General features: G+C 45.1%; 4 protein-coding genes across 13 annotated transcripts; all 4 read right to left on the reverse strand.

Moving 5' to 3' along the window:
* Nucleotides 1-2377: 2377 nt before the first annotated feature.
* Nucleotides 2378-3667, reverse strand: LOC100275485 (uncharacterized). Its single transcript, NM_001151611.1, has one exon. The coding sequence runs from the start codon at nucleotides 3525-3527 to the stop codon at nucleotides 2658-2660; it is 870 nt and encodes a 289-aa protein (NP_001145083.1). The 5' UTR covers nucleotides 3528-3667; the 3' UTR covers nucleotides 2378-2657.
* Nucleotides 3668-5250: 1583 nt separating this feature from the next.
* Nucleotides 5251-6118, reverse strand: LOC100281922 (uncharacterized). The gene has a single exon (NM_001154841.1). The coding sequence runs from the start codon at nucleotides 5935-5937 to the stop codon at nucleotides 5434-5436; it is 504 nt and encodes a 167-aa protein (NP_001148313.1). The 5' UTR covers nucleotides 5938-6118; the 3' UTR covers nucleotides 5251-5433.
* Nucleotides 6119-7430: 1312 nt separating this feature from the next.
* On the reverse strand, nucleotides 7431-11114 carry LOC100193841 (uncharacterized). 6 transcript variants are annotated; one of them, XM_035966676.1, is made up of 7 exons: nucleotides 10910-11114; nucleotides 10010-10138; nucleotides 9176-9441; nucleotides 8808-8920; nucleotides 8475-8710; nucleotides 7966-8337; nucleotides 7457-7858 (listed from the first exon to the last, which is right to left on the reverse strand). In XM_035966676.1, the coding sequence occupies exons 3-7, from the start codon at nucleotides 9204-9206 to the stop codon at nucleotides 7822-7824; spliced, it is 789 nt and encodes a 262-aa protein (XP_035822569.1). In that variant the 5' UTR covers nucleotides 9207-9441; nucleotides 10010-10138; nucleotides 10910-11114; the 3' UTR covers nucleotides 7457-7821. The 6 variants fall into 6 exon arrangements, with proteins under 6 accessions (NP_001132395.1, XP_035822569.1, XP_020406889.1 ...); XM_020551300.2 differs by having other exon boundaries at nucleotides 9097-9441; XM_035966677.1 differs by having other exon boundaries at nucleotides 9176-9656.
* A 6844-nt stretch (nucleotides 11115-17958) lies between these two features.
* On the reverse strand, nucleotides 17959-23360 carry LOC100285018 (uncharacterized). 5 transcript variants are annotated; one of them, XR_004857593.1, is made up of 11 exons: nucleotides 23061-23360; nucleotides 22825-22974; nucleotides 21906-21962; nucleotides 21539-21631; nucleotides 21369-21464; nucleotides 21033-21117; nucleotides 20434-20486; nucleotides 19322-20326; nucleotides 18746-18856; nucleotides 18494-18657; nucleotides 17959-18369 (listed from the first exon to the last, which is right to left on the reverse strand). XR_004857593.1 is itself a non-coding variant. In NM_001365664.1 (11 exons), the coding sequence occupies exons 1-11, from the start codon at nucleotides 23280-23282 to the stop codon at nucleotides 18290-18292; spliced, it is 1101 nt and encodes a 366-aa protein (NP_001352593.1). In that variant the 5' UTR covers nucleotides 23283-23312; the 3' UTR covers nucleotides 17972-18289. The 5 variants fall into 5 exon arrangements, 2 of the variants coding, with proteins under 2 accessions (XP_008677354.1, NP_001352593.1); NR_158562.1 differs by having other exon boundaries at nucleotides 17972-18369; nucleotides 20243-20326; nucleotides 23061-23312; NM_001365664.1 differs by having other exon boundaries at nucleotides 17972-18369; nucleotides 18494-18563; nucleotides 20243-20326; nucleotides 23061-23312.
* Nucleotides 23361-24694: the final 1334 nt, after the last annotated feature.

Here is a 24694-nt window from a genome sequence, read left to right on the forward strand (position 1 = left end):
TGCTAGGCTAGAAATTCCTATTAGTTTGGGTGAAAATGCTGCATTTGAACACTACATTAGAACTGCTCATAATCCTAAATTTGTGCCTGTCTCTAGGCAAACCACCACCAGAGACATGGTTAAATACTTCACTGATAAAAAGGCTAAGCTTGTTGAGACTCTTTCTTCTTCTAATGTTAATTGTGTGTGTTTGACCTCTGACATTTGGTCTGGTAATGCCAAAGAGGACTACCTTAGTGTTGTTGCCCATTACATAAACCCTGATTGGCAACTAGAGAAAAGGGTGCTTGCTTTAGTGCTTATTGATGTGTCACACAATGGACAAAACATTGCTGATCGTGTTGCTGGTGTGCTTGCTGATTATGGCTTGACTAATAAGGTGTTTGCTTTTACCCTAGACAATGCATCATCTAATGCTGCTGCCATGAGGTTGCTTAGACCTATAATGTCACCATATCTTGGTATTGATAATGGGGCAGATTCTGAAATGTTCTTGCATCAGCGTTGTGCATGTCATATAATCAATTTGATAGTTAAAGAGGCCCTAGATTCTCTTAAGAACTTGATTGAAACATTTAGAACTGCAATATCATTTTTAAACTCATCTAATCAGAGAATTGCTGCATATAAAAGTTATTGCATTGCTACTAATATTAGGCCTAGAAAATTCCAGTTAGACATGGAGGTTAGATGGAACTCTACATATCTGATGCTTAAGCATTTGTTTCCTCATAGGATACCTTTCACTACTTTCATTCATGCAAACTATCCTAGGGCTGAAGGTGATCAATTTATTTTAACTGATGAACATTGGGTTATTGGAGACAAAGTACTTAAATTTCTTGAGCTATTTTATGATTCTACAGTTGCATTGTCTGGTGTTTATTATCCTACATCTCCACTTATGCTTCATTTTCTTGTTAAGATTGCTATACATCTAAAGAACTATGCTAATGACACTCACATCAGAGGTGTCATTCAACCTATGGTAGATAAATATAATAAATATTGGAGGAACATCCCTTTACTTTACTCTTTTGCATTCATCTTGGACCCTAGAGCTAAAATGAAAGGTTTTAGTAGAGTGCTTAGAAGATTAATGAACCTGACAAGTACAGATTATGCTGTTTATCAGGTTACCACTAGAGCTAAGCTTACTGATGTTTATAATAAATATGAAGAGAAATATGGATCTGTTAGATTGAATAGGGTTGTCCCTCCTAACTTGTCTGGTAAGAAACGGTCTGCTTGGGATGAAATTTATGATGATGCTGATGATGTGGGTACTTCTGTTGGTATGCATTCTTTTGCTTCTACTCTAAACATTGCTAGAGATACCTCTGCAACTGCTCTACTGCATGCTGCAAGCTCTTCAGCTTCTACTGCTTCTGAACTCATTTCTTACTTAGATTGTGACACTGTCAACCAGTTAACTGATGATTTCAACATCTTGCACTGGTGGCATCAGCACAAACTCACTTATCCAGTACTGTCAATTATGGCTAAAGATATTTTAACTGTTCCTGTGTCTACCATCTCTTCAGAATCCACTTTTAGTTTAACTGGCAGGATCATCGACGAGCGGAGGAGGAGATTGAAGTCTGATGTGGTTGAGATGTTGACATGCATTAAAGATTGGGAGGATGCTGAAGCAAGGATGCAACACATGGTGGATGACAAAGAGTTTGAAGAAACATTTGAAAATCTTTATCTTGATTAGTCTTACTCTCTTTGTGACCATTTCTGTAATGGGACTGTAATATTATGCACCTGGACACCGGACTGGACTCGACTGTAAACATTTGAAAAACATTTTAATAAGCTGGGTTGTACTCTTTTTTCCTGTCTAGGGTTTCTCACAAGGGTGAGTTTTACCTAGACAGGTTTTTAACGAGGCAGCCATTGCACTTCAGCTCATATAATTTTTGTTTGATTAGTCTCTTACTCTCTTTGTGAATGCTGTTTGAATGCTGTTTGAATCTGTTATTAACTATGAAATCTGTTATTCACTTATGCTGTTTGAATGCTGCTGCTGGTATTTCTACACGTAGTGCCCGTGCTGGCACTAGCACTGGCGTGCTGGCGTGCCTGTTGGCACGGCACGGTTAAGCACTGGTAGTGCCGTGCCTGGGCCGAGGGCCCAGCATGCTGGCACTAACAGGCACGGCACGGATCTTCTACCGTGCCTAGCCGTGCCGTGCTAGTGCCGTGCGGTGCGGCCCGGTTGGCCATCTATATTGTAGGTCGTCTATACCTCTCTCTATTCCTGAACTTTTTTTTTTAAATGTTGCATAGCTAAAAAAGCTAAAACAGAGGGATAGTACTGAGTATGATCCTTGCTCTTCAACTTGATATAGTATTCGGGGTTGCATAAATATAATTTTGGCGATTCGGCTTAACTAAAGACTGTGTACTGCAGAACGAACTCTTGTCATGTACAGTGTAAAGGAACTTGTGATTGGCATTCTCAGCATCACAGCTTTGTGAACATGGATCGACTTCGACAGGTCAAGAAAACAACGACCTGCAGACGGAGATTGAACCTAACACTACCAAGCAATACATGGGTCATGGGATGGGACGAAAGAGAAGAGAAGGGTGAAGGGACATGCAGGATGCGCATAGCAGAGCAGACACGCACGCACAAGGACGTCGTCTCATGGCCAGGTGGTGAACTCGAAGACCTTGCCGACGATCTCGAGCCCGGTGGGGATCTGCCAGACGAAGAGCAGGACGTTGACGGCGTTGAGCGCGATGTGCAGGCTGCGGGCCGTCTCGTCCCCCTTCTGCATCGCCGGGACGAGCGCGGCCGCGGCGGCCCACAGCACGGTGATGGCGGCGCCCGCGAAGAGGTGCGGGCCCGGGAACAGCTTGCCGGTGCGGAACCAGGTGTTGAGCGCGCCGCCGACGGACTCGAGCACGCCGAGGCCGAGGAGGAGGGAGCCCGCGTTGAAGTGGCGGTCCCGGAACGACCCCTTGAGCAGCGCCTTCCGCTCGTCGGTGAGCTCCTCGATCCGGGCCTCCGCCGGCGACGGCGACTTGCTGGCCGCAGCGGGCGGCGGGGTTGTGGTGGAGGAGGAGTCCGCGCCGGCGCCGACCGCCGCGGGAGTGGCCGCGGCGGCGGGCTTGAGCTGCTTCTTGAGCGCGTTGATCTCGTCCTGGACGGTGCGCACCCGGCGCCACTGCCAGCCGAGGTACCCCGCCCAGAGCGTGTACGCGAAGAGCCCGCCCATGATGAGCGGGTGCAGCAGCGCGAAGCTGCGGCCCTCGAGGATCCCCAACTCGCCGCCCACCGCCAGCGCCGCGTCCGCCGGCAGCAGCAGCAGCGCCGCCACCGCCGCCGCGGACACCGGCGCCACCGCCTCCATGGGAGGCCTGGAGCACCGGCACCGGGTGGTGCCTGGTGGTAGTAGACGCGGCCTGCTGCTCTTGGACGGAGGGGCCGGCCGGCCGGTGGTACCGGCTGCCGTGCAGGTCACTGGGAGGAGGAGGAGGCGGGCCCGGACGGCCGTGAGCGGCGCGGCCATGGCGCTGCTGCTTCTTCCCTTGGCGTGTGGTCGGTGAGGCGGTGACAGACACTGACTGGGTGGTGGGGGATGGGGCGAGGGGCGGGAGGACTGGGAGAGGAGGAGATAAGGCGATCGACCGAGTGGACGAGACGACAAGTGTCCTCTGTGTTGCTCTGAAGGCACAGGAAGCAGCCAGCGTGTGCTCTGCTCGCTCTCTCCGTCTCTATCTCTGGAGGCGCGGAGAAGAGCCAAGAGCGTGGGGCTGGGGCTGGAACACGCGCGGCGACGCCGCGAGGCACGAGGGACGTGGCGTTCCGCTTTTTGGTTGCCGCCGGTGCGGAGGAAGCCGACAACGTGGGCCGGTCCATCAACCATCTAACGACCGTGGTGGTGTCAGGCTGAGAGGGAAAGGAGGCCCGGCCTGGCCCAACTATATAGCTTTGTTTCATAGACAGCAGGGTTGAAAGAAAGAAACATCAAGCCAAGTTTTAGCCTTCAGAGCCCAAAAATCCCAAACAGCTTTCAATTCCTTCAAAAGTCCAAACTGATGTGTGTTATTCTGGAAAGTTGTTTCCAGACTAGCCAGATTTTCCAGCCTACGACGATGCTAGTGTTTGGCTATTTGTTGTGCTTATTACAAGTTTTCTCATGTGAGACTATCTTTGACAGATCCCCTATCTCATCTTTTATTTTATCTTTTATTTTAATTTTTTTTCTACAAACAGTATCAAATAGTGTCATCTATAATTTCGTCTCCCCTAGTTTTCACACACCACTGAAGACCATCTTAAAGTAAGAGTCGTTGTTAGGTTGTCTTTAGTTTATCGTATCTTTTATTTTAAACTTCATTTTATAAATACGATTATATGGACGATCTACCAGAGATAGCCTAATTATAGAAAAGAAAAAAACTTTTGCTCCCGTGCTGATGATTGCGCATTTCTACTAACACTGTCACTTTGTTTGGTGTGTGTGTGTGAAAGTAAAAGAAATTTGTTACTCCAGGTTTGGAGACCTCATGAGCACCAAAATTTCAAACCAATTTACAGGAATCAAACTATTGTAGATAAGATGATGTATTACGTGGTCATTCCGTGACAGCTTGTTTGGGTTGACTGAACTTAGATTATCTTACGGTTTCAACGAATCTGATACCCTTATTTTCGGTGCCCTACACCAGCCTGTCGATAACAAATCCTTATTTTCGGCCGCTGAGAATAATCCTGATCACCGAAAATCGTCTTATTGTGTTAAAAAAAAACGATGCGACTCCAACTCATGATGGATGAACTGGTTTTGGATTGTAGCTGTGCCGCAACTAAATAGACTGTAAATTGAGTGTTTGAATCTCTTTTGGGGTTGCTGATGGATAGTGTTTTTTTTTGCTGAATTGAGTGAGGAGTGGTTGAGAACTTAGCTATTATGTGTGTGTTTCTAGTATGCTTCAGATTAAGAACAATGTACTGTTTGTTGGTGTGACCTGAATCAGGTCAGTTTCTGGTGCTTATCCCTTCTAGGTCAGTTTAAGAACAATTGTATTTCTATTATGAAAAGTAATAGAAATGGAGTGATCTCCGTTCGAAAAAAAGAAGAAAAAATAGACTGTAAATTTGGTAAAAAAAGAAAAACTTTATTCCTCGTATTTATTTATTTATTAGCTCGTGAAGAGAATAAGATGACGATATACCTTACATAAATCAAACATACTACAATACAAGTAAAGAATGAGCAGGCGATGAACTGATTCCGTTAACCAAGGAAACCACACCGTAGTTCGCGTAGTTATTACCACATGAAGTACAGATCGAAGAGGAGTCATCACCGTAATTGACACACAGTAATAAAATGAACAAGATGACGAGCGAGCGGTGATTTTACAACGACCGCACAGGCTAATAATACACGTGCGCGGACCATGCATCCATCAAACCGACGACCGGCGGGCGGGAGCAGTATCACTATCAGGAGCGGCGGCGGCGTGGCCTCGGCTGCCGGCGCCACCGTAATCATCAGCGGCAGCAGCATCCATGGGCATGGCATCATCAACCAGCTGCATCTCGTCGGCGGCGATGGCGTCGGCGAGCCAGGCCTCGGCGTGGGCCATGATGCCGGGGCTGAGGCGCACCATGAGGACGCAGAACTCGGCCTCGCTGAGCGCGCCGTCGCCGTCGGCGTCGCCCTCGCGCACCATGGCGGCCGCGTCGGCGTGCGCCATCCCGGCCACGCCCAGCGCCGCCGCCGCGCCGCGCCGCAGGCTGTCGGGCGTGATGGCGCCCCGCTCCCGGTCCGCCAGCAGCCTGAACCCCGCGCGCAGCTCCGCCAGCAGCCCCGCCACGCCCAGCCGCTCGCCCATCACCGGCAGCAGGTCCTCGTACTCCTCGCCAGCGCCGCCGGCGCCGGCGCGGGCCCGGCTCGCGGACGCCGCCATGCGCTCGCGCTCGCGCGTGCGTGCGTGCTCCGGCCCTGCTTGGCTACAGAAGCCCGCAGCTAGCTAGCTAGCTACCTGCTGCCGTGCGGTGCGAGTGCGACTGCGGGACGGGGAGGAGGAGGAGTTGGAGGAGGAGGAAGCTTCGGACTTGGGGTGGGAGGAGTGGAGTTGTTTTGGATGCTTGCGTGGGTTGACATGGGCGATTGGGCGTTGTTGCTGCCACGTTTTTAACGGCGGAAGTGGGCGGCACGGCCGAGGACGGCCGCGGCTCTCTTGCCCGAATGCCCGTGGTTGATCCGGTCACCTCCGGCAGCCCGGCCGGGCCATGCAAATGCTAAGAAGGATCAGGGTTCGGATTTCAGAGTTGAGGGGGTTACGTACAGCTATCTCCTCTGTCTTTGAAAGTACAAGCGCTTTGCTGTTTTTTAAATAAATAAATCTATTTAAACTTTTTTAAAAAAAAACTGGACCGTGTACGTGGGAGTAGCAAACCAATAATGCTCAGAGGTAAAAGTACAGGATGGTCAGACAAAACACGGCCTAGCTAGGTGAACAATGTTTATTCTGTTGGAAAGAATAATTGGCTGGGCTGGGCTGGGCACAAGAGAATGAGTGGGAACGAACGGTGTGCTGGTGCTGGGGAGCCGGAGAAGGACGGTGGCGGACAGTGGTGTGATAAGCGACGTCAGGACGAACACCATCAGATTCAGACATGAAGGCGAGCGACCTTCCAGGAAGCTTCCACCAGCTCCCTTTCTCTCTGTCTGATCGAGAGCTCCGGTCCACACTTGGTATCTGTCCGCGCCTATGCTCAGATCATGTCCAGCTATCAACAGTTAGGCCGTCTCGTTGTCTAGGGTACGTTTGGTTGCAACGACAGGACATGATGAGATGAAATGATTTCTAAAATTAGGTTGTTTGCTTCTGGTTCAAGGATTGAGACATGCCTATCTTAGTGTTGTCCCTTGAAATTGGATGGACGAGAGAAGAAGCCAGAAAATGTTTCTGTCCTAGCTGTTCTGCAACCAAACGTATAAAATCGTAAAGTAGGCTGTTTAGAGTAAAGTTTGAAATATTAAGTGAAATTGGATGATGTCATATTTCGATCCCCAGCTAATTATAGTTTTTATACGTGATTTAAGAAATACATGGAGAGCAGAGCAGAATATATATGTGGATCGATCGTCAGGGGCGTGAGGGTGATATGACAATGCATGCATGCACGGTGGATTGGATCTCCGTCGCTGTCCAGGGAAGCTTCCTGGAAGGAAGCACGGCACGGCAGGAACGGGGATAGATAGGGACCAGCCGACCAGGACCAGTCTAGGGTGAACTTGAGCCGTGGAGAACCGCGTGCCGTGTCTGGCGATGGGGTCAAGTCGTCAAGAAGAGACGGCTTCAGTGTTCTAGCCGTTCGGCTGGCTGCAGCCGTTTGGGCTGATCAGCGTGGTCGCGTGGATATTAGGTGTCAGATCTGGAGAGGCGCGCATACTGAGCGTAAGATACTGAAATTTCTCGCTGCACAAAACAGGGACTACATCAACAAGGAACAAATAATTTCGTCTCTTACATTACAGCGGAACACTTGACAGACGAAACAATCTGTAGATTCATCAGCGCATGCACAGGGCAATCAAGGTAGCCGGAAAAGAAGAAAAAAACTCCAAGAAAGGTTCAAACGAGTCCTGAAAGCTACCATTCCAGACCATACGAGTTACATTCTGGAGTCGCAAATGGGAAATGGTAAGCTAACTTGCAAAGTCAGCACGAGCTAACGCACATAAGTAAACGAGTTTCCTGCTGGCTAACATCACCAACTCTAACTTCATCTGACGCGGGAGGCTTTGATGCTTGAATTCTACAACACAGGCATGGGGCGCTTTTCTAGTCTCTCGCGTCCCTCCCAGTTCCAGGTGAGCAGCTACACACACAATGCAAACAAGCCATTACTCACTGTGGCGCATTACCGCAACCTGCAAAGATACAAGATGGCACCAACCAAATGGTATTGCTATTGCTATTGCTAACCTGGGGGGCCTGTCATAGCCAGGACTAGCTTCTCGGCGCTCGCGGTCATAATAGTCAGGGCTGCGTCGTCGTCCTCCTCCCCTGGCGTGATCACCTCTGCCGCCGCCGCCACCGCCGGCTGGGCGGCCTCCCCTGCCATTATCAGGGCTGCGGCCTCCCCTGCCGTAGTCTGGGCTGCCCCTCTCCTTGCCTCTCCCATAGTCTGGGCTACCTCTCTCCCGACCTCTGCCGTAAGGACTAGGAGACCGTCTTGCACCTGGGGATCTTTCGCGGCCTCTCCTGTCTGGGCTGTATCCGTTCGTCGCCCTTTCACCTTTTTCATCGTCGTCACGGAGCGCATACTCAACTGAGATGACCCTGTCCATGAAATGGCTGCCACAAGAACGCCAGATTCAACCAAGATGTGACAAGCAGAGGAAAGATCTACTGAAGGTGATGCAGCAAACTATGAGTAAAAATATCATGGCTAAAATATTCTGAACAAGCAGGAGACAAGCGTGAGCTGGTACCTCCCATTAGCACCCTCCAATGCTCTAGTAGCATCCTCCTGCGCCTCAAACTGTATAAAGGCGAAGTTCTTTTTGATCCTTACATTCGCGACCCTGCCATATTTATCAAAGTGCCTCTCCAGATCTCGAATTCTCGTGTTGATCGGGTCAAAGTTGATCACGAACAAGGTTTTGGTCGGTTTTGCATTGGTTGGAGACCTCCTTGAGTTGCCTCTTCGATCAGCAGTGCGATCCTCCTTTAGAAAAAATGGATGCAATAATTCACCCAAAAAAAAGAGATTAAGTTATTGAGTTCTAACGGGTCAATACTCTTCCGTCCCCACATCTGCTCACCTTGGTCCACTCAACTTTGATTCTCCTTCCTTTTCTGCCAAAATCAATTCCATCAAGTCTACTGATAGCATCTTCAGCGTCACGTTCGTCTTCCATGTAGATGAATGCAAACCCTTCATGTTGAACACAAGGTGAAAAGAGAAGTGACTGATTGTTCAAAGAAATCATAGTATGGTCCCGGGAACAGAAAGGGCAACAACATGAATCGAGATGCAGCCTTTGCAGGAAATTTTTCTAAGGCCGCCTCGCAAATCTACAGTCAGATATGCTAGAATAAACAGGAACAGACCTTGTATATGTTGAACTAAATGATTTCAGAATACAACAATCCAAACATTCATGGTACATCAAGGAATTGGTGGTGCAACCTCCACTTATCTCCACTCTCCAGCCAGACATGAGATTGGCATGGTTGGATTGGCGAAGGAATGGTGATCAGGCAGGGTACGAGGATGCAGTGTTGATCGTAAAAGTAAGACATCGGTCACGAGGTGGTCGTTTCCATGTGCACAGATGCCGTGGTGGACAGTGAACTCCTGGAGATGGACCAGGCATGAGGTGGGGGCTCAGGCAGAGGCAGTAAAGGTAGAACCAGTCCATCAACCAGGAAGAGCACATATGCTCCATGATATTCCTGCGGCAAAGAAATAATTGAGTACATGACCAAATTTTAAGGAAAAATTTCTTTTTTCTAAATTTATCCTGATACACACTCGTCCAATGACATAACAATAAAACATAAACATAAGCCGATTTTCCTGAAACTCCTCTGGCTTCGACATCGGATGAACAACTTGGTCTGTTTGTCGCTTCTAACACCAAGCATGGCTGAAGGAAGATCGACAATCTCTGCCAAGTCATGGCGATAGCAGTTTCCACGTGAAGATCACATTCTTAGAGGAGTTATGCGAAGATCATGTATTTGTGATCAAACCAATATTCCATATGAAATGGTCAAAATCAAAATTTAAACAAAGGCCATGTTATGTTTTCAGATGGCATTGTCTTATGAATATATTCAGTAATGCTTCAGTATCTAAATCAAAGAAACAAAATGGTCCAAAGCTGCAGTTGATGACTGGTTGTAATTCACTTGATGAAATAAAGCACTGCCTTTGACTAAAAACAACATATAGATGTAGCAGCAATTGTCGTTTTGCTAAAATAGATCATAAAGTTTGAGAACATAGTAACGAACTAACCTGTCTTCAGATCCACTCGTTCCACCCTTCCATACTTCCCGAAAAGGCGCTCGACCTCAGAGATGCGAACATCATAGTCAAGGTTCCCGCAAAAAACTGGCCTCATTTTACAGGTCAAAGTTATATTCCCTGAATCGGTACAGCAGCATTAAAAAAACATTAGTTCGGGAATACAACATAGGAATCCAAAATTCCACAAGACGAACAGCACTAACAGCGGATGCTTGCAATCAATCAACCGACTTCATCCTTTAGGATGAGAAAACAATACCATCTTATTACAAAAAAGATCACATGAAAATGAGCCAAACGAGTTTACTGCACAAATCCGAGGCATAACTCAGAAGAAAATTGAGAAATACGCACATCGCTTTCAGCTCTACCAAAAAGATAAGCATATCTGCACCTCCTTCATAGGATACAAGATTATTCTGCCTATCTAATCACTAATAAGGTGTCCAACAGGACAAGTCATTCGACCCACATACTGGTCAACGCCAGCACACAGTACACCTGTTTAAACCAACAAACATTAACCCTTGCAATTTATTTTGAGAACATGAATCAATTAGACATCAATTAGACATGTTCACCCAACAATTATGACCCAAAAAATTCGAAGATGCGTAATATACGCATACGCTCGCAACTAGATCAGCTCCGAACACGATCATCCAAACAGCTCAGGTTAGGGCTCGGACAGGGGCTTACACAGAAAAAGGCCATGGGCATGCACATGCAACCTCAATACCTTTTTGCAGAAAGATGGGAGACACTAGGCATAATAAATGCCTACGTTTGTAACTGGATCAGATCCGAATACAAATATCCGGATAGCTAAGTTAGGGTTCGGGCGCACGGTTTTGCACAGTAGGAAGGAGCTACAAGGAGTTCGCATACCTGGCTGGTGGCTGGTGCTCGTCGCCGGCGAAGACCTGGCAAAGGGACCGAAACGACCTGGGCACCTGGGGGTAGGGCGGCGGCGGCGGTGGCTCAGTTGTCGGCGAGGGCACGCGGGTGGGTGAAGCCAGGTGAACGAAAATTTGGCTGGGCCTGGAAAGGGCCCGATTCTGCCTTGTTTTGATCCCGACAGCGTGTCTAGGCCCAGTCGTTTTCAAACAGTCTGTGATTCTATATTTATATAGTTGGAGGGAGTTCATTTTGCTCTATAAACCTTTTCTGATTCTATAGATGCCAAAGAGCAAACATTTTCTTAACCCATCTGATTCTATAAATGCAAATCCCCAAGCAAACCTCCGAGGGTTCATATGCACATCTGCCAAGCGGGCTCATCTAAAAACGTTCGATTGTTTCATTGTTTGCACACTCACATTGGCACTGTAATTGCACAAAAATATGCATAGTGTTGACGCTTTTTTGGAGCGCCAAATACTCAAGAAGAACCGGCGGCGGTGCTCTCTGGTCAGGCGCGGACGGTCCGCGGCCTGGGGCCGGACGGTCCGCGACCTGGCACAGGGGCTAGGGTTTCCTGCCTGACGGCCGGACGGTCCGTGCCCTGGGGCCGGACGGTCCGCGCGTGCGCAGGGGCGGCGGAAGATCACCGGCGGCGCCTGGATCTCGCTCCCGGGAGGGACCCCGTCGGGGAGGAGAGATCCTAGGGGTTGTCTAGGCTAGGGCCGGCCGACCTAGACTCCTCTAATCGGCGTAGAGTCGAAGAGAGGCGAAGAATTTGAGGATCGAAAGGTTAAACCTAAACTAGACTAGAACTACTCCTATGATAAAATGTGAAATAGAAGTTGTATTGATTCGATTGTTGGGGGTTCAATCGGCCGTAGCCCTTCATCTATATAAAGAGGGAGGTCTGGATCCGTTTCCAACTGTTTCCCGAGTTAATCCCGCGGTTTTAGGTAACAAATCCCGCGAGAAACTAGGAACCCTAACTGACTCTGCGCGCGCGGACCGTCTGCGCCACCACCGCGGACAGTCCGGACCGCGGACCGTCCGGCCTCGGGGCCGGACCGTCCACACTGCTCTTTTTAGAGCTCAACATATGCCCCCCTGCCTTTTGGTGAAGGTTGACGAACCAAAAGCATATGAACTAACTCTGATGTAGGTCACCGGCTTTTCGATATGGAGATTATTCAATAAAGCACCAATATAAAGGCTGTTTCGGATTGTATCTTTCTCGACCATGACCATTTGATCAATTGATCAAAAGGAATAGAATGGAGGTGCCCCCCAGTCTGGATAGACGAAGGGACTATACATGTACCATGGATTCATTATCGTGCCATTCCATGTTTGAACAGGATAATATACCGACGATGAATAAATAGGTGGAAAGTACCCTGGTCTCATAGAATGAATAGGCGATGCTTGTTGTGTCGCCTTTCGGGTCGTTTTGTTTGATCGTTTTGTTTTAGCAGGTGACCGGGGTTTCTTTGTTGACCGATCACGTGGAACAGTCTTTTTGCTAGTATTTTTGGAGAGCAACTGATCAAAAGTAGGATCCGCTTTGATCAGCCGATTATATGTGCTTTGACCTTGCGTCTTTTTCCTTGCTTTGTGTAGAGGTTGACGCCTTTGGTCATAGGTGGATTGTCCGGCTGAGTTAGCCGGACCGTTTGTCTGAGCACCGGATTGTCCGCACGTAGGTGTCGGACCATCTACGATGCTGGGGCTAGGCTGATGTGTTTGGTTTATTAACTGTGCCTGCCCCCCGGCGTCTTCGGACCTTTTAGCCTTCTCGTCCGAAGCCTTTCGAGCAATCTCCTTTTGTGATATATCTGACATGCGAGGATTGCTGATGACGATGCCCTTGCCTTTGCCTTTATCGGCCATTTTGGGCCGAGCCAAGACCTTTTTGCATGTGAGTTCTATTGTATTAACAGGAAAGGGTTGTGTGTCTACTTGCATCTCCTGAAAAGCCAATCGACCCTCATTTATGGCCGATTGTATCTGTCGACGAAAAACATTACAATCATTGGTGGCATGAGAAAAGGAATTATGCCACTTACAATAAGCACGCCTCTTTAATTCATCAGGAGGAGGAATAGTATGAGTTAATTTAATGTTGCCGTTTTTCAGTAACTCGTCAAATATTTTATCGCATTTGGCAACATTAAAAGTAAACTTAACTTCCTCTTGTCGATTCTTTCGAATCGACTGTAAAGCAGAACACGCTGAAGGTTTAGCCTGTCCTGGCCAAACCAGTTCGGCGGTGTATACATCCGTGGATTCATCGTCCGAATTATCGTATCCCACTAGATGGATCTTATGGCTAGCCGATTTTGATGTTTCCTTACTTCGGTTTTCACAGGTCATAGCCCGCTGGTGTAAGTGCACTAGTGAAAAAAATTGGGTGCCATCTAATTTTTCTTTTAAGTAGGGTCGCAACCCATTGAAAGCTAGCCCTGTCAGTTGTTTTTCTGCGACATGAATCTGAAAGCATCGGTTTCTAGTGTCCCGGAATCTCCGGATATAGTCATTAACCGATTCTTCAGGCCCCTGTCGGACTGAAGCTAAGTCAGCCAATTCTAACTCATGTTCTCCTGAGAAGAAGTGTTCATGAAATTTCTGCTCTAATTCTTCCCAAGAGTTAATAGAGTTTGGTGGCAAAGCTGCGTACCATGCAAATGCAGTATCAGTAAGGGACAACGAGAATAAACGAACGTGGTAGGCTTCCCCATCAGCCAATTCTCCCAAGTGTGCTATGAATTGGCTTATATGTTCGTGTGTGCTTTTCCCACTTTCACCAGAAAACTTAGAGAAGTCTGGTATTCTAGTTCCCTGTGGGTATGGCACGGTGTCGAATCGGTGGCTATAAGGCTTCCGATACGATTGCCCTGTACCTGACACACTAACACCGAGTTTGTCCCTGAACATCCCGGCTACCTCATCTCTGACCCTCTCTGCCATGTCTGGCGACCATCCATTGAGTTTGTGGGTGGAGATTTCAGGTTGCCTGACATTACTCTGTCGGCTTTCCTCCCAGGTATGTTTGAGGTGTGTGTTAGGTGTCCTATTAATGTCACCAGCTCCTGTCCTATACCCCTCAGGCTCTCTTGTGGCCGAATAGTATTCAGCCCTATGTCCATGAGGTGGTATGGCATGATTATAATGTGTTGCTGGTGGGGCACCATAATGTTGCTGCGATGAATGTGGGAACTGTGCGTATTGCGCAGCTCTCGGCTCTGCGTATGCATATCCGGACGGTCCGGCGTAAGAGGCCGAATGGTCCGCGACCTGGCCAAATGGTCTGAAGGTATATCCGGATTGTCCAGCTGTATATGGTGCTACGTGGGTAGTCTCGTACCCAGACCGTCTGTCGTAAAGAACTGGACGGTCCGCGATCGGGCCGAATGGTCCAGGGCTGTACCCGGATGGATCGGCCATATATGGCGTGACTTGGGCAGTCTGCGCATGGACTCGTGTAGAGTCGGATGGTCCAGCGTAATACGTCGGCCGATTCATGCCATATCCGGACGGTCCGGCGTAAGATGGCGGACGGTCCGCAACATATCCGGACGGTCCGGCGTGATGCACCGGACGGTCCGTGATGGGGCCGAAGTGTTCAGGGTTGTACCCTGATGGTCCAGCCATGTCCGGTGCGACCTGAGTGTTTTGTGTGCGGGCCTGCATCTGGTCGGACGGTCCGGTGAAATACGCCGGACGGTCCGCGGTATAACCGGACTGTCTGAGATGATGCTCGGACGGTCCGGTCGCGTTCAGTACCTGTCGCGTGCCTAGTGGTTGCGGCTGTGATGGTGACACGAAAGCGTGCATCGGCATACCATATGATGGCTGGGTCAAAGGTGACCCGTTTATAGCCGATGTGTTTGACGTGGGTGGCACTGTATTAGACTCTCGTGATGGAAAATTAGGAGCAACTGATTTCTCGTATGCACGTAAATGCATTTTAATAGATTCATCTACATATTGCTTTAACTGATCTCCTCGTTGATCCATGAAAGTCGTAAGAGATAGATCTGGAGTACTTACAGCGGGACCCTGCAGTGGAGGTAGGAGAGATTCCATATCGATCTCCCCTTGACGGACGATCTTCTGGTGGCGATCCACCGTGAAGTGTGACAAGTACTTGTCCGCCGCCTCCTTGCGTCGTTCGGAGAGTTTATGCAGCAGTTCCGCCTCTTCCTTGTCGCGTTGTTCGTTCCATTGCCGCATCACCTCCTTCTCATCGCGCATTACGAGGTCTTCAAAGGGCCTTTGGTCATCAGCCGGGAGCGCCTCCATGGCCGGCTTGATGATGTTGGTAGTGGAGATCTTGGTGTGATCCTTAGAACCGGCCATTTATGGGCCGATTTTTAGCAGATCTAGACACCTGGTCCCCAGCGGAGTCGCCAAAAAGTATGTTGACGCTTTTTTGGAGCGCCAAATACTCAAGAAGAACCGGCGGCGGTGCTCTCTGGTCAGGCGCGGACGGTCCGTGGCCTGGGGCCGGACGGTCCGCGACCTGGCACAGGGGCTAGGGTTTCCTGCCTGACGACCGGACGGTCCGCGCGTGCGCAGGGGCGGCGTAAGATCACCGGCGGCGCCTGGATCTCGCTCCCGGGAGGGACCCCGTCGGGGAGGAGAGATCCTAGGGGTTGTCTAGGCTCGGGCCGGCCGACCTAGACTCCTCTAATCGGCGTAGAGTCGAAGAGAGGCGAAGAATTTGAGGATCGAAAGGTTAAACCTAAACTAGACTAGAACTACTCCTATGATAAAATGCGAAATAGAAGTTGTATTGATTCGATTGTTGGGGGTTCAATCGGCCGTAGCCCTTCATCTATATAAAGGGGGAGGTCTGGATCCGTTTCCAACTGTTTCCCGAGTTAATCCTGCGGTTTTAGGTAACAAATCCCGCGAGAAACTAGGAACCCTAACTGACTCTGCGCGCGCGGACCGTCCGCGCCACCACCGCGGACAGTCCGGACCGCGGACCGTCCGGTCTCGGGGCCGGACCGTCCGCACTGCTCTTTTTAGAGCTCAACACATAGGCTAGAGATAGTCTTACGTTTGGTTTTGTAGTAAAAACGAATATTCTGAAATTTAACAGTCATCGAAGGTTGTTATAGAAGTAGAGTTTGCTTGTGTTTATTGGAGCGAGCGTACGTGTATTACGGTATAATCTAAAAAAATAGTGATGTGTTTGTTTAGTTTTTTGAATTAACTTCTGCTTTGAAAAAACATAAGCTGGATCAAAATGATTTAGCGTTTATGCTACAACTTTGAAAAAACAGTTTTTTTAATTTGTTGTTTATCCAAGTTCATTATATTAATAAAGAGATGCGATAAATAAAAAATAAATAGAATTAAAAATAATTAAGTGTTATAATAAATGAAATAAAAATATTTTTAAAATAAAATTGTAAAATTGATTTACTAATGTAATATATTAATGAAGAGATATGATAGATAAAAAATAAAATAGAATTTAAAATAAATAACTGTTAGAACAAATAAAATCAAAATATATTTTAATAAAAAAATAATATAGTAAATGGAGTCTAGTTTTATTCTTAAAATATAGAAAACCCATATTTTTTATTATATACAGTTACAAGATATACTTAAATAAAGTGCATATAAATTAGGGGTGGAAACAGATCAAATACACAAGGATACGAATTCGAATGTCACAATTTACCATATTTTAGTCCGAATTCGGATACGAATACAAAACGGATAGTCGAATCCGGATTCTTATTCGGATATTTACTCGATTCAACTCAAACAACATACCATAAAATTTAGCATATGTATATGTGGATTTTTATTTAAGTACAAGTTTATAGATAGTCAAAACAAACTTAAATTAAAATAGATTTCTCGTGTCCTCTATATCCAAGTCAACAAAACTATATAAATAATATTTTTAAACTATCAAAGCATGTAACAAAAGATAAACAACAACATGTGATATTTAATAAGTGGCATTTGTATAAATATAAGTAAATTATAATTGATATACAATAGTAAATGTACCAAGAAAAACAAATTTTCCGTTCTAAAATGAATATCCTATATAAATGTGTGTACCAAAACTTAAATAAAAAACATAAAAAAATTATCTATATATTGTAAAGTAGAGAATTATAGTTGAATGTTTATGGAACTTAGTTAAGATACGTTCACTATATAGATAAAGTGGAAAGTTATAATTGAATGTTTATGAAACATATTGAATTTTATTATTGAATATCACTAGAAATATAAGGTTGATATATTTATTTGTTTATCATATAAATATTTTTTAGTATTTTAAATGATACATATCATTTTTCTAGTATATTATTAAACTTAAATCATTTTTAATTAGTAATTAGTGATAAAGTTAAATTCTAAATGGTTTCATGAAACATATTTTTTCACGGATACAGATAGTATCAGATGTTTCATGATTTTTTCGAATACGAATATAGAATCGGATAGAGAAAAGTATTATAGATCGAATTTGAATATATCCATTTGACATCATATTTAAATCGAATATGAATACGGATATCCATATTAGCGGTTTTAGCGAATACGAATAACTTAGATCTCCAGACATCCATTTCCAGCCCTAATATAAATAGTACAAGTTTGTTCACAAAAGATAACTTATAACAGTTAAAACCAAATGATTTTAAACCAAACGACTTCAAGCAGCTAAAACAAATACAGTCTAAGACACACCCTACCTAAAACAAATACAGTCTAAGACACGCTAAGGCTATCTCATGTAGCTCTCTTATCTTATTTTCTATCTCACATCCTATTTTAAACTTCACTTGGTAAACAATGTTGTTTAGGCCTTGTTCGTTTGTACCGGATTGGTGGATCGGAACGATTCATAACCGGATTGCTTCTCTAATTTATATAAACTTTGATTAACTGGAACGATTTCGGATGCAATCCGACGTAAACGAACAAGGCCTTACAGATCTGCTAAACAGTCTTGTATTGGTTAGATGCTCACGTGGTGAAAAAGGAGGCAAATAAGCAGAAGGAAATGCTACCGGTCCTCTAAATTTGCTTTATTTCTCATACATATTTCAATGGGGCCTTTGTACTCAGAGAGAACGAAGGCATCCATTCAGTAGAGTTTCTGATTAGCGTCTACGATCAAAATACAATAAACCCTCACTATCTAGAATACATATAGAAAAAAAAATAGGAGCAACCGTGTCAAGTCGATGAATTAACCCAAACGACCACCACCACTACGAGAAACCTAACCAGTTGAGCTGTGCTTGTTTTTTTTTTTTTGTCAAGTATTAACTCAGACAGACGCTAAGTGCGAGTAACCAAACCAGTTGAACCGCGATCATTTTTTTACAAGATGGCTCTTTCGGCCGGCCTCCCTACATGTAATTCCTGGCTTCGCCCCGGAGCTGAGCTGAATGCACCTGTAGCTGTAGTCCATGAAGAAAAAATAGCTAGTTACTGGAGGTTAGCAGAAGCTCAAATTTCAGGATTAAAAAAAAAATCAAAATCTGAACTCAAGCAGAAGCAGGTTGCGAGATCCTCTCTTTTTACCTGCATAGCAACTCTCAGCGGTCAGGCGTAAGTTACTCCAACTGTTGAACACCATGCCAACAAGCAATTCCTTAGGCATTTTGAAAGGCACTTCTTAGTCATACTTTCGCTAAATGATTGTGCAATCTCACGAAATCATCCAAAATCAAATCAGAAGGTCTAGCCTGCCAGCAGTTGACAAGTGAGCACAACAGCACATGCACGCAGGGAGAGTGGGAGGAGGGGACGCAGAAGGAGAGAGCGAAAGCTTACTGTAACTGGAAGGCCAATGTTGTCAAGAGCAGCCTCAATCTCAGAAGAAGAGCATATGTGCTGAAGAGATTTCCTAAGCATCTTGCGCTTCCCCATGAAAGCGGAATTCACCTGTAAATCAAGGATATGGGCCAACCTTTGATGGTAGTTACAAAGAAATTAATTTTTTCGAAAGAGCAGGAGAGTTGTGCATCATTTAATTAGAGAAGAAAAGATCCAAAATGGACCAAGGTACAGAGCCTAACAGGCAAGGTAAACACATACTATCCTGCAGCCAAACTACAGCCTCCACCAGAACAGAGGAAGGCCATGGCGGGACTAAGGGGGACTCCACACCCACAAAAATTATGTCATGTTCATATTAAGTGCGACCTCTAGGCCTAAGTTCTCAAGATGTTTAGCTCCAGCCTTAATCCAACACACCAACTCATCTACAAAAACACATCAGATTGTGCCCAGAGAAGGGTTCTCTCCATTGAAGACTGCCTTGTTGCGGTGAATCCATAAATACCAGGCCCCCAAAATAATGGTGATGTTCATACCCTTTCTCTTGCTTCTATGTATCTTCTTACATACCTTTCGCCACCAATCGGCAAAGAAGATCTCATCTCCAGACGGAGAGAGATTAACAAACCCCAAGGGCGAAAAGATGGTATGCCAAAACTGTCTTGCAAAGACGCACGTACACAATAGATATTGGATGGTTTCTTGTGTTTGATCACATAATAAACAAGATTTTGGGTGATCCAAACCTCTCCTTTCCAATTTCCAATCTATCTGATGTCCAACATTTATTCCGTATAGCCAGCCACTGGAAAAATTTGCATTTTGGAGGAGTCCAAGACTTCCACAGCCTCCTCCAAGGCTCAAAAGTAATGGATCCCATGAAAAATGCCTTGTAACATGACTTAGGAGGAGAACTGGCCAGAGGAAGTATGCAGCCATATATGTTTATCAGCTTCATGTGTTAACACCACTCTTCTTACAGCATCCCATAAAAGCAAGAACTGTTGTAACCCAACCCAGGAAAGGGGTGTCATGATTTCACTGATCCATTGCCAGTTTCCAATAGCTTGGGCCGCAGTTCTAGTGGAAACAACACTTTTACCGACTTTAGCAACAACAGCAGGAGCAAATTCCTTGATGCAGCCGCCGTCTAACCATCTGTCCGACTAGAATAAAGTCTTGTTCTCATTTCCAACCACAGTAACAACCGAAGATTGAAAGAACTTCCTTACTTGCTTTAGTACATGCAGTTTTAACCCATGCCAAGGTCTGTTAGTGTCTGTTTTCTCCAGCCACAACCATTTAGCTTACAGTGCCCAGCTTTGGAAATACAGATTAGGGACTCCAAGACCACCAAGAATGAGCGGCCTTGTAACGATATCCAAAGATAAACAATTGCTTCCATTCACGTCCTTTCTCCCTCAACCACAGAAAGCAATTCAGATTTGGGACAAGTTTCTGCACACCATGACCCCATGACCCACTACTCACCATTGAAAAGAAGCTTTTTGGGGAACTAACTGGCGGATACTCCTCCGCATTCTTTAGTTTGAAGCTGATAACAGCACCATCAACCTGCGAATGGAATTGGCCAAGAACAGTATAGACTTGAAACCGAAACCACTGGGAAACAACAAAATGTTATTCCCTAAACTAAGACACACATGTAAGAAATATATTACCTTAGGCCGAGGGAAAAAATTCTCTCTGTCTACTCTGAACTTGTATTCAGGTTCTGAAAATAAGAAACAAAATATATTCTTGTCAATAAATGCAACATAACGACTGTGATCCACTGGTTAGGCATACTAACTAAACAGTCAAAACTAGGCCAAATTATCAGGTGGTTGCATGATATCATTGTTAGAGCTCTGTTGTTCGCATTTAGAAAAATATTTTGATTGAAGTCTTTAAGCAGAATCCTAAGAAAATGGGCTCCCCCAATTTAACTAAGCAACAATGATGTGCATCTATATGTGGAACCCCTAATAAACAAAAACTAGATGTTTAATTACTGTATTAACAGACCTGATCAAAAGTGCCGAATATAACCGAAAGACCCATAAAATTGCATTATAACTATTCAAGGCAGACAGAGATACAACATAAGGTTGTTGTCATAAGCTGCTGAGCAGGGTCGAGGATCAGAGTAACTAGCAGATCTTTATGATGATTCTGTCAAATGTAGGCTTGATTATTTAAATGAAACAAATAGGTAAGACAGTAAATATACTCTCAATGGTAATCGAAGTCTGTCAACATGTTTCATACAAAAGCTTACCCGAGTAAAAATCCACAAACACATTGATAGATCGGTACTCTGGACTTTGTATTGAAGCATCTGCAAGGCGTACTGCTGTTTCATCCTGAAAATGAGGATATGATAATGAAGTATAATGAGTCAACAAAAGTATTTAAAAAATCCTTCAAACTGAGAGTGGAGGTAAAAGATAAACTACAATGGCCGTGGCCCCTTTAGAAAAAAGGGTAGTGTTTTTAAAATTGAAATTACACAGAAATACATTATTATCGAAAGTTCCATATATCTTCTGAAGTCTGGACCAGCATTGACTCAACATTAGCCCATGCAGAAGTGAATATAAGAGCTGCCTCAAACCTGAAGCATAAGCACCACGACAGAGAAAACATCCCCCATTGGGAGTAGTAGTTTGACAACTTCGGTGCTGACATTGAATGGTAAGTTTGATGCAACCTGCAAAGTAGAAACTGGAACATGATCACAAAAACAAGCTCCATATTGATTTCTGTGGTTGGGCATCATCTCACCTTTGCAAGTTTTTTGGTGGCACCGTATTTCTCCTTCATGAAAGGAAGAAAATGGGAACGGATGTGAAATTTTGTGATGTCTTCTTCAATGACCTGCACAGATTTGTACCATAAACACAAAACAAGTGTAAGGTAGCTATAAGTTTTACAAAAAGCAACATCGTATTGTTACATACATTTTTTAGCTTCTGATTTCCTAACTATTTGACAGAATTATTCATCTGTAATGAATGACGGGTTGATGACAGATAAAAGTTTCAGATTGTTTAAAGGACATCAGTGAATGACCTGGAGTGCAACAAGAGAATATTGTGCATCATATTTGTTAAGGAAACACCACAATGTCAAATGAAGAACTAGATGCTACCTTCAACTGTTCTGTAGATCCAAACCTATCTTTAACGAGAGTAGCCATATGCTTGTCCTGTTACGAAAAAAAACAGAACAAGATGATGCAGGTTATGGATCCGTAATAGAAATAATTTCTAGACTTTAACTGTTAAATCTCCTTCAGTTAAAAGAAAATTACAACGACTTTCTCCAGCCCAAAAAGTCTATTTGTACGGATACACCTCAAGTTCAGCTTCAACTTATAATGCCATGCTCAAGTCTGAATCTATATTAAGTGTTTACTATTAAGTGTTTACAGAAACAAAAAAAAAAAAAACTTATTAGATGACTTCTTGCGATCTTTCGCAAGTAACTGAAAGGCAACACTATCGGCACATCATTCACAACTCAGTCTCAGGTCAGTCTATATAAAAGTCCCAAAGACGAGCATGATGTCAGTTTAAACTTAGAGGTTCCAGATCCCAATTAATAGAAGGGGAAAAAATACTCATACTCAAGTATGTAGCCATATACCCATCTAAATAGGGCAACGACTGCTATGCAAGCATGCAAACAAACCATCTGGTCCATTAGATTACGATCCAACCACAGATACAACCATGGTTTGTTAGGGGTTTTTTATAAAGATTATTAAGCTGGTGGTGGAAGGGATTAAGTATTAAATGTGACCTATGGTTGGATCACGATCTAATGGACCAAATGATTTGCTTGCACGCTTGCAAAGAATGACTGCTTGCATCCAAAGAGAGCTACATTTTGAGGCATCAACAATTGAGATTTGAGACAATCACACACAGTGACACAGATGATAGTAACCATTTTACACACAATTTCAATTTCGTCTCAGGAAGATCTTTCGAATTTTTCCCCCTAGCGGCTCGCTCTCACTTTCAGCAGTCCAGCTACGGAACACCGAGCAAAGCAACGTTACAGACCTTCTCGACGGCAAAGACGGTAGCGCCGGCCTGGAGCAGCGCGGAAGTGAGCGAGCCGGTGCCTGGGCCGATCTCGAGCACGACGTCACCCTCCTCCACCCCCGCCGCCGCCACCAGCTCCTCGTTCACCTTGGAGTTGAGCGTGTAGTTCTGCGGGGAGACGAGAGACGCGTCGGTACGTGGTGAATGGTGAGCCCGCCTGTGGGTGGCGCGGATTCTGGGGTCAGCGGGATGACCTGCCCGAGGGATTTTCGGGGGACGTGGCGGCCGCGGGAGTTGAGGGAGCGGATGGTGGAGTGGTAGTCGTCGGCGCCAGGCGTGGCGGTCGCGGCGCCGAGGATCCTCCCGCGACGACGCGAGGAGGTATGAACATGAGGTGTCGGCGGCGGCGGCCGGCGGCGAGGAGTCAGCCGAGAAGGACGTGGTGGCCCTGGGGATAAGGAGGTGAGCTCCACCATTTTCGTAGGCTTCCAGTTTTGCTCGCCCTTATTTTCCTCCCCTTTCGCTTTTCCTCATATAGTTTCGTAAGAATAAAGGGTGTAAGACTTTTGGATGGAGTTCTACAGTGTAGAGATGGCAATGGGACCCGATCCCCGATTCCCCGTGGGGAATTCCCCTATTAGGGGACGGGTATGGGACGAATTTAGTCCCCGCGGGGATCTAAATGGGGGAAATTAAATCCCCGTCGGGTTCGCGGGGACGGGGAACCATCCCCCGTCCTCGTTCCCCGTGTACCCGCCCCACGAAACTGTTTTATCCAAGTTAGTCAATTTACTTGTTAAAATTATAGTAAGAACTTAATGCATGACATGTTATAAAATAAAAAACTAAACTCTAAAGTAGATGTCTCTTATAATTTTCAATCTTGTTTGTTAAATTTGTATTAATTTAATACAATCAATTTAAATTTATCTTTAAATATTGTACTTCTAGCGGGGACAGATTCCCCGCGGGGTTCCCCACGGGGATAAATTCCCCGACGGGGACGGGGATGGGAGAAAAAGCTCCCCCGCGAGCGTTCGCGGGGACGAGGACGGGGAATTTTTGTCCCCGCGGGGACGGGGATGGGAAGCCATTCCCCGACGGGGAAATCCCCATTGCCATCCCTACTACAGTGTCTCTAGTAAGTAAAGACACACTGAAGATAGCTATTTCTATTCTTTTTTAAATTAAAAATTATTTAGAATCATAACAATTTATAAAGAAACATTTGGATCACGATTCATTACCACCTTGTTAACATGAGTGGTGGACCGAAAGATGATAACCAACGAGATAGTTTATAGGTTGTTTGATTTGAGAAATGAGTTAATTCATCATTTTCTTATTCCTTATTTTTATTTAGTTTGTGGAATAGAATAAGGGGTGTTTGAATGCACCATAGCCAAAAATTAATGACTAAAATTAGTTAAGACATCCAAACATCCTAGTTAATAGTTCAGTTATTAGCTATTCTGGTAAATTAGTTAATAGTTAGGTAGCTATTTGTTAGCTAACTAATTTCACTAGAAACTTTAATCAACTAATTATTAGTTTTAGTGCATTTAAACACTCACTAAGTTGATATATCATTACCTTATTTCTCATAGTTAATACTAATACGAGGAATATGATCATATCACCAAATTTTTAATGTCAAACCAAACAGCCCTACGATACGATGAGACATATGTTCAAAGCCTTGGATTATTAATAATTAGATCTCTTATCTTTCAAAAAAACGAGCTTTGGATTATTAATATCGAGCCCTGCAGATTGTTTGATACATCTATTTTTTATATTACACGTGTTCTATTTATATTTAATTAAAATATCTTTTAAAATCAATATTTCCACATAAATACCCATGAACATTTAATATTAGCGCGCA

The sequence above is a fragment of the Zea mays genome, chromosome 4 (genome assembly GCF_902167145.1).
Source record: "Zea mays cultivar B73 chromosome 4, Zm-B73-REFERENCE-NAM-5.0, whole genome shotgun sequence".
In the NCBI taxonomy this organism is placed as follows: domain Eukaryota; kingdom Viridiplantae; phylum Streptophyta; class Magnoliopsida; order Poales; family Poaceae; genus Zea; species Zea mays.